Source organism: Vulpes lagopus, chromosome 11 (assembly GCF_018345385.1).
Source record: "Vulpes lagopus strain Blue_001 chromosome 11, ASM1834538v1, whole genome shotgun sequence".
NCBI classification, from domain to species: Eukaryota; Metazoa; Chordata; class Mammalia; order Carnivora; family Canidae; genus Vulpes; species Vulpes lagopus.
The window spans coordinates 27,031,559-27,043,385 of NC_054834.1; the positions used below are offsets into that span (position 1 = coordinate 27,031,559).

Below are 11,827 nucleotides of genomic sequence, written 5' to 3' on the forward strand. Positions count from 1 at the left end.
TCTTGAGCATGAGCTTGTTTTGTTTGGTTATTAAAGTAACTTTTTGTAAACCCAGGATTTAAAATAACTTCCCATTTTTAAAAGTTTACGATATGGTCGTTCCGGGCCACCCCCCACCCCCACCAATGGCTCTTCTTGGCTCTGATTCTGAGGTATCCTGTGGGCTTTTTAGCAAGAGCAGGAACCAACCCCGAACGAAACTGGTTTCCCTTCCCGTGCCGGAAGTGAAAGTTGATAAAAATAGTCCCTGAGGCTCAAAATGAAGATTTTTCTTCTGGGTTGTCCTCAATCCAGGATTGTTACTCTCTGGGAAAGTTTGCTCGACCAACCAGGAGTTTATGTAACGTGAGCACGAGCAGCCCGGGAATTCTAACCTTCAATGATGAGGCGAGAGGAGGCGGTCAGCTCTCCCTATCCCCGCCCTATCCCCGCCCCATCCCCCCTGGTGGGAGAGAAGCGTGGTCTCTCCCAGAGGGTCACTAGCCACTAGCCGTGGGCGTGCTGGTCCCAGGGAGGCTGGAGGTTCTCCAGACCCACTTCCCCCGCCTCCCCACCTTTGTCACCTGGGCACAGCCTCGCCTTCCCTACAAGTCACCGCGCTCTCCCACCTGCCAGTGTCTTCCCATCCATCCCCCATCAGGCTAGACCGGCCCATCCCTGCTCCCTGCTGATGGGGGTCAGAACTGCGGTCCTCTCTTCGCTCAGGCAGGGTCCACTCCTCCCGTGTCGCCCTCACCTTCACCCACCGCCTGCGTCCCATCTCGTGGTAATAACATCTTCACACGCCCCAGGAAGGCTTCCTTGAGGCCAGGAGGTGTCTTTCCTGCCTCTCCAGTGCTAGCCAGGTGCCTGACTCTTACTAGATCCTTAAATAGGACCCTCCCCTCCCCCACCCCATCCCCATTTGCTTCCACCTTTTTCAAAGGACAGTCAAACTTTGCAAAGTGCCACCAGGTGATTTTTACCCTGGTTTCCTGCAGAGGACAAGGTCTGGGTCTCCGTGACCTTCGAGTCCACCAACTGAGGGTCTCTGCCTTCTTGCAGGTCACCGGATGGTTTGGGGCCTCAGCCCTTCTCTGTTCAGAGAGGGTGAGAGCGGCTTGCCAACCCCGTGGGAGAGCCCTGGGCCCGCTGCACAGGACTGTCCGTCTCTTTGCTCACTTTTCCTGCGGCTGACCCAGAGCCACGGGGAACCCCGCTCCCCCACCCCCGTGTGTCTTCCCGGTCAGACTCCAGAACTGATTACAGGATTCAGAGGAATTGGGCTACAGGCTTGGCCTGGAAGGGGGGTTGGGGGGAGGCCAAGGGCACAGAGAATCTGCCTCAGACTCCGACTGCCTTCCAGGGGGACCAGGGCTCCGGCCCTTGGGGGGAGAGAGGATCTGCTGCCCACCTGAGGAGCTCTTTGGGGGACTGGCTTCCCAGCCTCACCAAATCCTTCCCAGGCCCCAGGGGCTCCATCTCCTGCATAGAAACGTAGGTAGGAAGCCTTCCCCCTCCACTTGTCTCCTGGCCCTGCTTTCTTTCCAGTCTGGAACCTGGATAGAACCCTCCTCCTGGGTGTCTTAGGGTCTGGCCTGTCTTCCCAAAAGCAGTGTCCTTGGTCCCCACAGCTCCCATGTATATCCCACTGCCCCTTCACAGCCCAATACTCTTTTTTTTTTTTCTTTTAAGATTTAACTTATTTCTGAGAGACACAGAGAGGCAGAGACACAGGCAGAGGGAGAAGCAGGCTCCCTGCGCAGACCCCAATTCGGGACTCAATCCTGGGACCCGGGGTCATGACCTGAGCCACAGGCAGAGGCTCCACTGCTGAGTCACCCAGGTGTCCCCAATACTCCTTTTCTTAGAAGTTCGTCTGGAGACCAGGTGCACCGTGAGGCACGGCCCTCCCCGAGGCCCTCAGACCTGCTCACAGGCTCCCCTGGGGCTTCGCAGGCTCCCCTGGGGTACCAGCCATCCGGGGGCCACCCCCACACACAGCCGCGTCCCTGTAGGAGCCCGATCAGCGGAGGCATCAAAGGCGCCACTGCCTCTCCTTCAGAGCCTTCCCCCCCAGCCTGAATGGCTGTTTGCCGAGCAGCCATCCCCAGCGAGTGGCCGTGGCTGGCATGTCCCCAGGAAGCAGCAGAGGGAAACCCTGAGCTCCCGCACCTCCCCCAGGGCCCCCACGTGGCTGACACCATGTCCTCCGGCTCACTCACCACCTAGAGTCCTGTGAGTGGCACCCGCACGCCCTGAGGTGGACAGGATGACCGAGACGGGGCCTCTGCAGGCCTGGGGGAGGCATTCGGGCCGCTTGTGGCGGGGAGGACAGAGCAAGAGCACCTGGTCCTCAGGTGCATGAGGGTCTTCACCAGGGACGGGTGTGTTGAAGCGGGACATGCACCCAGGACAAGCGTCCAGAGAGAAGGCGCGACCTGGGCATCCTAAGCACAGGGCAGGACAGCAATACCAGCCATGACAGCCGTCAAGGGTCCTGCAGGTACCCGTTGGCCGGGCTGCAGTCCCCCTGGGGCAGACCGATGGCAAGACAACCCGGCTAGGGCCGTCCAGGAGCTCCAGGTCGTCGGAGCGGGGAGCCCTGGCCTGAGCGCGGGTGCCCGGGTGCCGGGCGGAGCCAAGCTGGGCCAGGAGGACCTCAGCTGGAAGCGCCCCGCTCCCCTGCTGCTGCTCTCCCGCTGCGAGCGACTCAGGGACTCAGGCTGGGCCAAGGGCCTCACTTCCTCGGGCGCCGGAGATAGGCCAGGCCTTGAATAACGAATATGAAGGGGGCCTGTGAAGGGGGCTTTGGACTCGGTGTGCTCAGCAGAGACGGACAGGAAACCACCGGGCTGGGGGGAGGACCCGGAGGAGGAAGGACCGTCGGAGCACGGGTCGCCGTTACCCAGCCCAGGACCACACGCAGCTCCTCCAGAGCGGTGCTCACCTAATTTGACTTTATTGCCAAAGAAGACTCTCCAGCCCCCACCCCGGGTGGGGGGGTATGGCCTTTGGACACCCGCCCCTCGGCCCCCTGGGAGGAGAAGCCCCCGAGTCAGAGGGCAGGCCTGGGGGGGGCAGGTGGGGAGAAGCGATGCTCAGGCCAGGGGCCCCAGGGGCACTCAGGCCAGGCTGGGGCTGGGCTGCTCCTTCCTTCTCAGTCTGAGTCTGTTTCTCTCGAGTTTCCTGGTCCTGGGCGCTTGGCATCCTCTCTGGGCTTGGACGCACCAGAGCCCCGCGCCCAGAATCGCGAAGAGCAAGAGGAGCAGCAGCCCCTTGGCCAAGAGGCAGGAGTAAGTCGACGTCTCCTCAGGGAAGCGGGGATCTGGGACAGAAGAAGGCAAGGAGAGAGGGGCTCGCCACAGGGAGGGGGAGGCAGGCCCCCAGCCCGCATCCCACGGGGGGGCCCAAGTTCAGGGCCAGTTGATATTCCCTTGCAAGTGGCTCTGGAAACATGTTCCAATCACAGAAGCCCAGGAACTGAGATCCAGGGAGCGATCCAGGCTGAGCGAGAGACTAGAGAACCTTTGGGAGTTGGGAGCACCGCCCCCCACCCCGAGCCCCTGTCCGGGGCACAAGGCCCCGTGGGTTCCAGGTACTCTCCTGGGAGGAACTGAGGGAGGGAGGTGGCGAGGCCCCGCAGTAGCTCAGGGGCTGACACTGGGGACCTGGTACCTGCACAGAAGGACCTGGCGGGGATGGGTTGGGAGTAGATGGTGCTGACGGGGTTGGTGGCCCTGCAGGTGTAGGAGGGGACACTGTCCCCGGGCCTCCAGGAGGCGCTGAGGGCAGAGCCCTCGTGCACGGTGTCCCTGCAATCCTCCCGGGATATCCAGCTGTAGGTCACGTCCTGGCCTGCCTCCTCCACGGAGCACGCCAGAGAGAGATTGCAGCTCTCTTCCGCAGCCATCTCAAAGTTCACGGAGACGTGAGGCTCCGCCAGCCGTCCTGGACGCGGGAGGACACAAAGCCCTTGAGGCACTCAGGCCCAGGTTGGGTCTGCTGTCTTAAGCTCCTCAATACCGGGGTGAAGGGCCGAGAGCCCCTCCACGTAGACAGAAAAATCTGGTCCCGGGCTCCCCCGGGGCAGCTGCTAAGATAGAGGGAACCGTTTTGAGCACTACCCACACCCACTCCCCCTGCCCCCATGCCCCTACGTCCTTCTGTCCCTCACCTGCGTGCCCTGCCTTCCTCCAAATTCCATTTTGCCGCCTCGATCCCAAAACACATTATCACATCTCCTGGGGGCATTTATAGTTTAATCAGTGTCTCTGCAAGATTCACGGTAGAGAATCAGCCAGTGTCGCAGGCACTGAGCAATGTGGTTCGGCTACACAGGGGTATGGGTTAGCAGCCCCCACATGGCACGGGAGGATGGAAGGCTGAGGAATAGAGGTGGGAGCGAAAGGCCCCTGGGGTCTGCTCGCAAGCTCCTGACCCCTGTCGCTACGCCGGGAAGGTCTCGGGGAACAGCCTGCGTGCCCAGGGCCTCCCTGGGCCGGGCCACTCCGTTTGAGGCCGCCGCTCAGATCCTGCCGGGCTTGGGCACCCCGGGCACAGTGTGCCTTCCAGTCTCCACCCCTCAAACCGTAACTCTGAGTCCCGAGACCACGAGTGCTTTGCACGCAAAGCTCAGGGAGAGCCGGGAGCAAGCAGCCACAGGGTCCCCGGCCTAAACTCACGGTAGATGCGCAGGCTGTACCGCTGCATGGTGGACGCCTGCGATGTCCTCAGGTTGACCTGAGCGTAGTAGAGCCCCGAGTCCTCCCAGCTCAGATTGCTGATGTGCAGGGAGTAGTTGGGGCCCACCAGGCTCACCCGGCGCTGGTATCGAGGGTTGGTCAGCACGATTTTGGTCGGCTGTCCCTCTCTGCCCGGAATCACCACGGCAAGGCTCGCCGAGGAGGACCAGATGATGTTCTCGACCTCCTCATCGGCTGGTATCTCCACGGGGAGGCTGATGGACTCCTGAAGGACCCCAACTACTTCCTCTGCATCCACATCATCTCCAGAATACCCTTCGGCTGCAGAAAAAGGAAGAAAAGACGGAAACAGTGCAGCTGGCGCCTGGCTCTGGGCTGCTGAGCCTGGCACGGGAGGGGGGGCACTGGTGCGTGCCAGCAATCTCGCCCTCGAAGCAGCCCCGCGCTCAACCCCGTCCCCAGCCGCCTCGCTGGCCCCAGCCTTCCCTCTACCTGACTCGAGCACCTACCAGGGGTTGGCTTCTCCCTGGGCCCTCAGCTTCCAAATTTTGACTTGGGCCGGTCCCCCTTCTCCATCCCTGGCTTCCTCACCTGTTGGTCCTACACTGAAGGTGCACCCTATGCCTCTTTACTCCAGAAGGGCCAAGCATCCGGCCCCACGCCGCTAGCCCACGCCCCAGCGGGACAGGAGGGCGGACGGGAGGAGGCTCTCCTGCCCCGGGGCTGCGGTCTCTCTCACCTGCACGCAGCAGCAAGAGCAGGAGCAGCCACGGGAGAGCCCCCATGGCAGCAGCTCCGTGCTCCAGGAGGTCGGCCCACTTGGCCACCACTGTGAAGACGACAAGCTGTCAGGAGGCTGCTGGAGACAGTGATGGGCTGGCTGTCGTGGGAGGGGAAATCCGTTGCCCGCTAGCAGGCTCCAGCCTTCTCTTTCTCACTAAGCCCCTCCCTGTCCATCTTGGGAAGTTCTCTCTCTGAGCCTGATTGCGGAGCTGCTGCACCCCCTGACTCATGCTTCCTGTCCATCAAACACTTCCTACATGAAACCTTCCTAGACACCCTGCCCCACCCACCCCCCACCCCACCTCCCGCCCCCATCTTCCCAGACACCGCCCTTTCCTCCCACTGCCTGTCCAGAGCTCCTGCCCTGCAGGATCCCCGGGGGACCGCTCTCGCTCAGCAGTTCCTATTTTGCTGTGATCATTTGACGTCATAAGCATCTTTGTCTCCCCAGACGGGTGGGCTCCATCTTTTGGGGCATCTCTGTCCCCTGCTAGACACATGAAGCGACCAATTAATATTTCTGGAATGGATGAATAAGTGAAGTATTCTTATTTGAAGCTTGCTAGGTTCCCACTTGACTGTTTAGAGGAAGAAAACATTTTAACCCTCTTTAAAAAAAAAAAAAAGCATGTCGGGCCTGAGAGCTGCACTAGGTTGTTAATATTATGGAAAGACTAGATTGTTCTACGAGAATATGATGTGGACCAACGCTCGAGGAGCTCTGAGCGCCAGAGCTGCCCTGGGCACCGTGGTGGCCTTGGAGGCAGTCTCCGCCCCTGGAGTTCAAGCTAACACTGGGCAGTCCTGGATTGGGGATGTTCTAGAGCACATCTGCCTCCGATGGGTCCTCAGACAGGAGAACCTTAAAGGTTTCTCGAATACTCCACCCTACGGGTCTGTGCTGTGCTCAGGAAGCCAGAGCAATGTCCTCAAGCCCCAGGACTTGCTGGAGGCAGATCTCAGTCCCGGTCCTGTGCCAGCACCTCATGCCTTCAGGGGAGTGGACTCAGCCCTCGTCGGGTACTTACTGAGCAGCTTCTGAGGCCCGGGCATTGTCAAGTTCTGAGGGATCCGCAGTGACCAAGAGCTTTATTTCGAGTGTGGCTTCAAGGAGATCGGGGGCTGAGGTCTGACCAGGGCCAACTAACTGCCAGTTCGATGGGTTTCACCCGAGGACTCACCCAGGGAGCCGAGGCTGAGGGCATTCAGCAACCCTGACGTCAGGAGGTCGGAGAAAGCTTTCGAGGAGAAATGACCTCAGCGGCGAAGAAGAGAATGAGGCAAGGACTTCTGAAGATTCAACTGGGGAGCATCAGACCTCAGGGGTTGCGGTTGTCTGAAAACGTAGATGAAAACGTTCTTACGTGGCCTTCGTATTTTAAAAAAAAATTAACGTGGAGAAAAAAAAGGTAGGAAAAAGAAAAGAAAGCGAGGTCATGGGAGTGATGTCCAGAGTTTAAAGGGTGAGTCTATCAGGTGGGATCTCTGAGAAGCAGGTGCCGGGCTGGGTGGGAACGAGGGTGCCTGTGTGTGGAGGGGGAGGGAAGCGGAGTCGGGCGGGGGTCCCACCCACTGCCGTGCAGACAGTCTCCGTCTCCCCTGAGTGCTCAGTCACCAGGGTGGGTCCGTGGCAAGGACCCTGCACCCTCACTGAACTGTCACAGCTGGGCAGTGACCTCCCAGGAGGAGCAGGGGTGCGGGGGGGGGCATCCTGGAGGCTGTCGGTCAACTGCACCCCTGCAGCTGAAGACCAGCTCTCTCTGGAAAGGAGATGCAGGGATACCTCGTGGCTGCTGCACAGGGCTCCACCAAAAGGAGCTGTGTTCAGATTGACGGCACCAGTCTCCAGAACAAGGACCAACAGTCCGTCATGCGTATCGAGTAGAGGGAGATAATTATCACACACACGTGCACGCACACACGTGCACACACCACCCCGCCATCCTCAGCGCTCCCGGTCCAATATGGAGAAAGGACTTCTCAGAGGATGATTTCCAAGTGCTCTGGAATCCGATTTTCCTTCTGGCTCGTGGATGGCGATCCTCAACTCCATTTCTGTCCCTTCACTTAAAAAAAAACAATTTTTTTTATTTTTAGAAATTTCTTTAAAGATTCATTTATCTCCTTGAGAGAGAGCAAGAGCACAAGTGGGGGGCGGGGAGGGGCAGAGGGAGAAGAAGCCGACTCCCCGCAGAGCATGGAGCCTGGTGTGGAGCTCGATGGTGACCCGAACGAAGCCAGAGGCTGTGCCAACTGAGCCACCCAGGTGCCCCAGAGATTTTATTTTCAAGAGATCTCTACACCCAACGTGGGGCTCAGACTCACAACCGTGAGATCAAGAGTCCCGCGTCCTCCACGGCCTGAGCCAGCCAGGCGCCCCCCACCCCTTTGCTCTTATTCAGTCGGGTGGGTGGTCCTCCCCTGCCCCCAGTGAGAACTGTGGTCTTGGCTTCTGTCCCGGGTCAGAAATGAGAAGTTCTGTCCCATGTCGCGATTGCAATTCTGAGCTTAGGTTCAAATCCACGTCCCCTTCCCCGGCTTGCGTGTCCCAGGCTGGCAGCCTGCCCTGGGCGATGGGAAACATTGCTCCTGCTCCCTCCCAGCTTACCCAGGCACCTCTGCTGCCCTGCAGTGCCTCGACTCCTGTGCCCCTCTCCTGGAGGGTGGCACAGAGGAGGGGTGAGGAGATCCTCGGTACCTGCCCCAGTGGCCCTGCTGTCTGTGGGTCTCGCAGCTCATTAAGGTCGTCTCTTCAGAGGAGCAGTCTTGTGAGCTCTTAAGAGCTGCCGCTGGTTCCCCCTCTCCCACCCCGACCTGAGGTGACCTGTCTCTCTCCCAGGTGGTCCTCCGAAAGTCCTTCCGCAGCCCCGGACGTCTGGCAAACATTTCGTCTCCTCCTCCCACCCCTCCGTGTCCCCACCGTGTGGCATCAGACCCAGCGAGTAGGCTGTGGCCCTCGGTGGCCCGCCGGGTCCCTTGCCTGACGCCAAGGTCTGCGGCGTGTGCTGCACTCCCACGGCCGTGGGGGGATCAGATCTCAGTGCACAACAGTTTTCACTCTCCCTGGCCTGGTGTGGGCCCCTGTGTCCTTGGGCGCTCTCCTGCAGGGCACACACGTGCAACCTCCCCAAGTCCTGTCCTTGACACCCTCTCACGTGGCTCGCGTCCCTCCAGTGGAAGCAGCAGGGGGCTCACAACAAAACAACAGCTGTTTCCAAAGAAATCTCTTTCCAATCGCCTACTCTTGTCTCCCCATCCCCGGGTGAGGGGTCCCAGAGCAGCGAACATGGGTCCACCTTCGTTCCTGTTATAAATTCCACGAGGAGAGAGGTCCCCTCACACTGTGTTCCACCTGCCGGCACCTGTCTCCTAGACACTTGGGGGTACCACGCAGGAGGCTTCCAGCTAACACCTTGGTGCAGCGGACACCGGGCTTCCTCCCGCGGACTCTGGCTCACCCAACTCCTGCTCTGCTGTTGGCACCTGTGTGACGGTCCCCTCCCCACCGATGTTGGCCCCTGTGTGACCGTCCCCTCCCCCCCATATTGGCACCTCTGCTTTTCTCGTAAAGCCCAGGCCCGGAGGCTCATCCCCTCGGCTGCCCCGCCCGGGGCCATCTCCGTGTGCCTCCATGGGTGGGCGCTGGTCCCTCCCACCCTGGGGAGGCGCGGCAGGCCGTGTGCAGAGCACGCAGACTCCAGAGCAACCCCAGCCATCGACACACCCTTTGGTGGCTTTCGTCCCTTCCAGGCTTGTGTGCCCCATTCTTTCAGGCTGGCTCCCTGGGTCACCTCCCATAAAGACTTGCTCCCCCAAGTCCGTGTCAAGGCCCCGCTCCGGGAAGAACCTAGATCATGATACTCTCATACATGATGACGTGTTTGAGGCCATAAAATTTAGATCCCGTGAGGCTTCTGCCCACATTTTTAGGGCAAATAAGTCAATGAGAAATAAGCCCCTTTGCCCCCAAATGTCCTGCCGTGGTAGCCTCAGGAGAGGGGAGCCAGGAAGAAGCCAGTCCCAAAGGGTCAAACCTTTTATTGGAGTCTCTGCTCGGCTTCTCTTTGGGTCTGGAAGGACGGGGACCCACATGGCAGAGCCACGGCCTGGGGGAGCTGGTAGCAGGCAAGTCCCGGTAAGTGACCCCACCAGCAGAGCGGGCGGAGGCCTGCGCAGCTTCTGTATTTTCTGCCTGCGGGGTCGCCTTCCTTTTTAAGTGTCCGGGTTAAAAGGTGTTTTTTTGTGGCAGGGAAGCTGGGGAGCTGCCTGCAGGCGGTCGAAGGGCGCCCTGGGGGAGCCACCACGGACGGGGCGACAGCAGCCCTAGGGTCCCCAGGGTGGGAGGAACCAGCGCCCACCCATGGAGGCACACGGAGATGGCCCGGGCGGGGCAGCCGAGGGGATGAGCCTCCGGGCCTGGGCTTTACGAGGTGCACTGTCCCCAGGAGCTCCCAGTGAAGGTTGAGGGGGGCAGAGGGGCGGCTGAAGTGCGGGGGCTTTGGAGGGACGTGAGCAGAGCAGGGCCGGGACGCAGGCGCCAGATGCAGGGGCCAGACGCGGGGCCAGACACGGGGCCAGACACAGAGGCAGGACGCAGGGCTGGGATGCAGGGACAGGACGCTGGGCGGGTCACAGGGGCAGGACGCCGGGACGGAGGGCTAGGATGCAGGGGCAGGACACAGGGCCGGGACGCAGGGGCAGGATGCAGGGCCGGGACGCAGGGCTGGGACGCAGATGCAGGACGTGGGGCCGAGATGCAGGGCTAGGATGCAGGGGCAGGACGCAGGGTTGGGCCGCAGCATTAGGACGCAGAGGCAGGATGCAGGTGCCAGATGCAGGGGCCGGATGCAGGGCCAGAACGCAGGGCTGGGACACAGGGCCGGGACGCAGGGGCAGGACGCAGGGGCAGGACGCAGGGGCAGAAAGTGAAGGGGTCCCATGTGGGGGTTTCCGTTTTCTCCGCGAAGTACAGGCCCTGTGATTGGCGCAGACTGAGGTCTGGGTGTGCGCGAGTCAAAGGCAGGCACCTGGGGAGAAAGGACCGGGTTTGAACAGATGAGGGGACTCTGTGCCCCGCCTTCTGGAGACATCAACCAGCGGGCCCAGCTCTGCGTCCAGGGCCACCCTGGGCTTTCCTGGCCAACGCGTTGTCCCGGAGACCCAGAGGTGCGGCAGGGCGGGCGGGGTGGGGGAGCTGCAGCTGCGGGGCGGGCGGCTCTGGGGTGGGGCGGGGGAGGAGCATGAGCCTGACACCCTGCAAGGCTCCCGCCTGTCGCCCACGGCTGGTGAAGCGGGAAGCTTGTGGGCTTTGGCACCAGGAGGAGGCCCCGAGCGCCGCGTGCCTACAGGGTCCATCGAGGCGAACACACGGGGGGGCTGCCACACAGGACCCCAAGCAGGTTTATTCAAGAACGTTCGCCGGCAGCCCCAGTCAGCCCGGGTCTCGAGGCCGTGGGCACTGCCGCCAGGTCAGCCCAGTGCGTCCGCAGAGGCCCTGGCAGCCGCCGGCCGGCGACTCACGCCTTGTCTGTGTCAGGCATCCCGGATCCCGAGTGGGTGCCCTCCCCGCCCCGCACAGTGGCACGCTGTCCCTCGGAGGGCTGGGCACCGCGCTGCTTCCCTGGCTCCACTCCAGGCCCAGGGAGTCAGGTGGCGGCAGTGAGGGGGCTGCAGATCCACCTGCTGCCCAGGGGCGCTGGGGTTCCACCGGACACGAAAGTTTGAGAACACTGCGCTTTGCCTGCTCCTCTGTTTCCCTGAAAAGGATAGCAGGGGCCCCGGCGCGGCCTTTGGCTTCTGTCACGAAAGGCTTCTTCCCCCGGGAGCAGGGCAGTGAGGCCGCCACCTTCTGGGGCTGGGCTTTCTAGAACACGAGAGGGGCTCTGGGGCCTCCAGGCTGTCCTCCTGGGGGCCCCCTGGGAAGGCGGGAGCGCTGCAGCCGCCCAGCGCGGAGTAGCCAGGAGGCCGGGGAGCTCCCACCCGCCCATGTGCCGTTAGCCGTGGACGCAGGGGCGGCCGGAGCAGGGCTTGTAGGAAAGTCGCGCGCTGCTGCCGAGAGAAGTTTGGAGTCTGTCGGTCTTGTCCAGCCCCTTATTTTACAAATTAAAACCACAAAAAACAAAAACCAGAGGGCCAGGCGTCATGCGGTACTTTTTTCTGAGGCCACAGAAGGCAGAGCCGAGCCCAAACCCGGGTCGCCCGGTGTCTCACTGGCCAGACTTGACTCGACTGGGCTAACTTGGGATGTGACAGAAGTGTAGCAGGTGACGTCCCAGTGCACAGAAAACCCTCAGTAAATGTTAGTATTGGTGGTGGAATTTTAAGTTTTCATCTGTATTTGTTTATTATTGTTAATTGTG

At 61.2% G+C, this 11,827-nt stretch overlaps 1 protein-coding gene across 1 annotated transcript; it reads right to left on the minus strand.

The window, feature by feature from the left end:
* Positions 1-2,922: 2,922 nt before the first annotated feature.
* SLAMF9 (SLAM family member 9) lies at positions 2,923-5,573 on the minus strand. Its single transcript, XM_041722558.1, has 4 exons — positions 5,425-5,573; positions 4,665-5,006; positions 3,658-3,930; positions 2,923-3,307 (listed from the first exon to the last, which is right to left on the minus strand). The coding sequence occupies exons 1-4, from the start codon at positions 5,468-5,470 to the stop codon at positions 3,105-3,107; spliced, it is 864 nt and encodes a 287-aa protein (XP_041578492.1). The 5' UTR covers positions 5,471-5,573; the 3' UTR covers positions 2,923-3,104.
* Between the last annotated feature and the right edge of the window lie 6,254 nt (positions 5,574-11,827).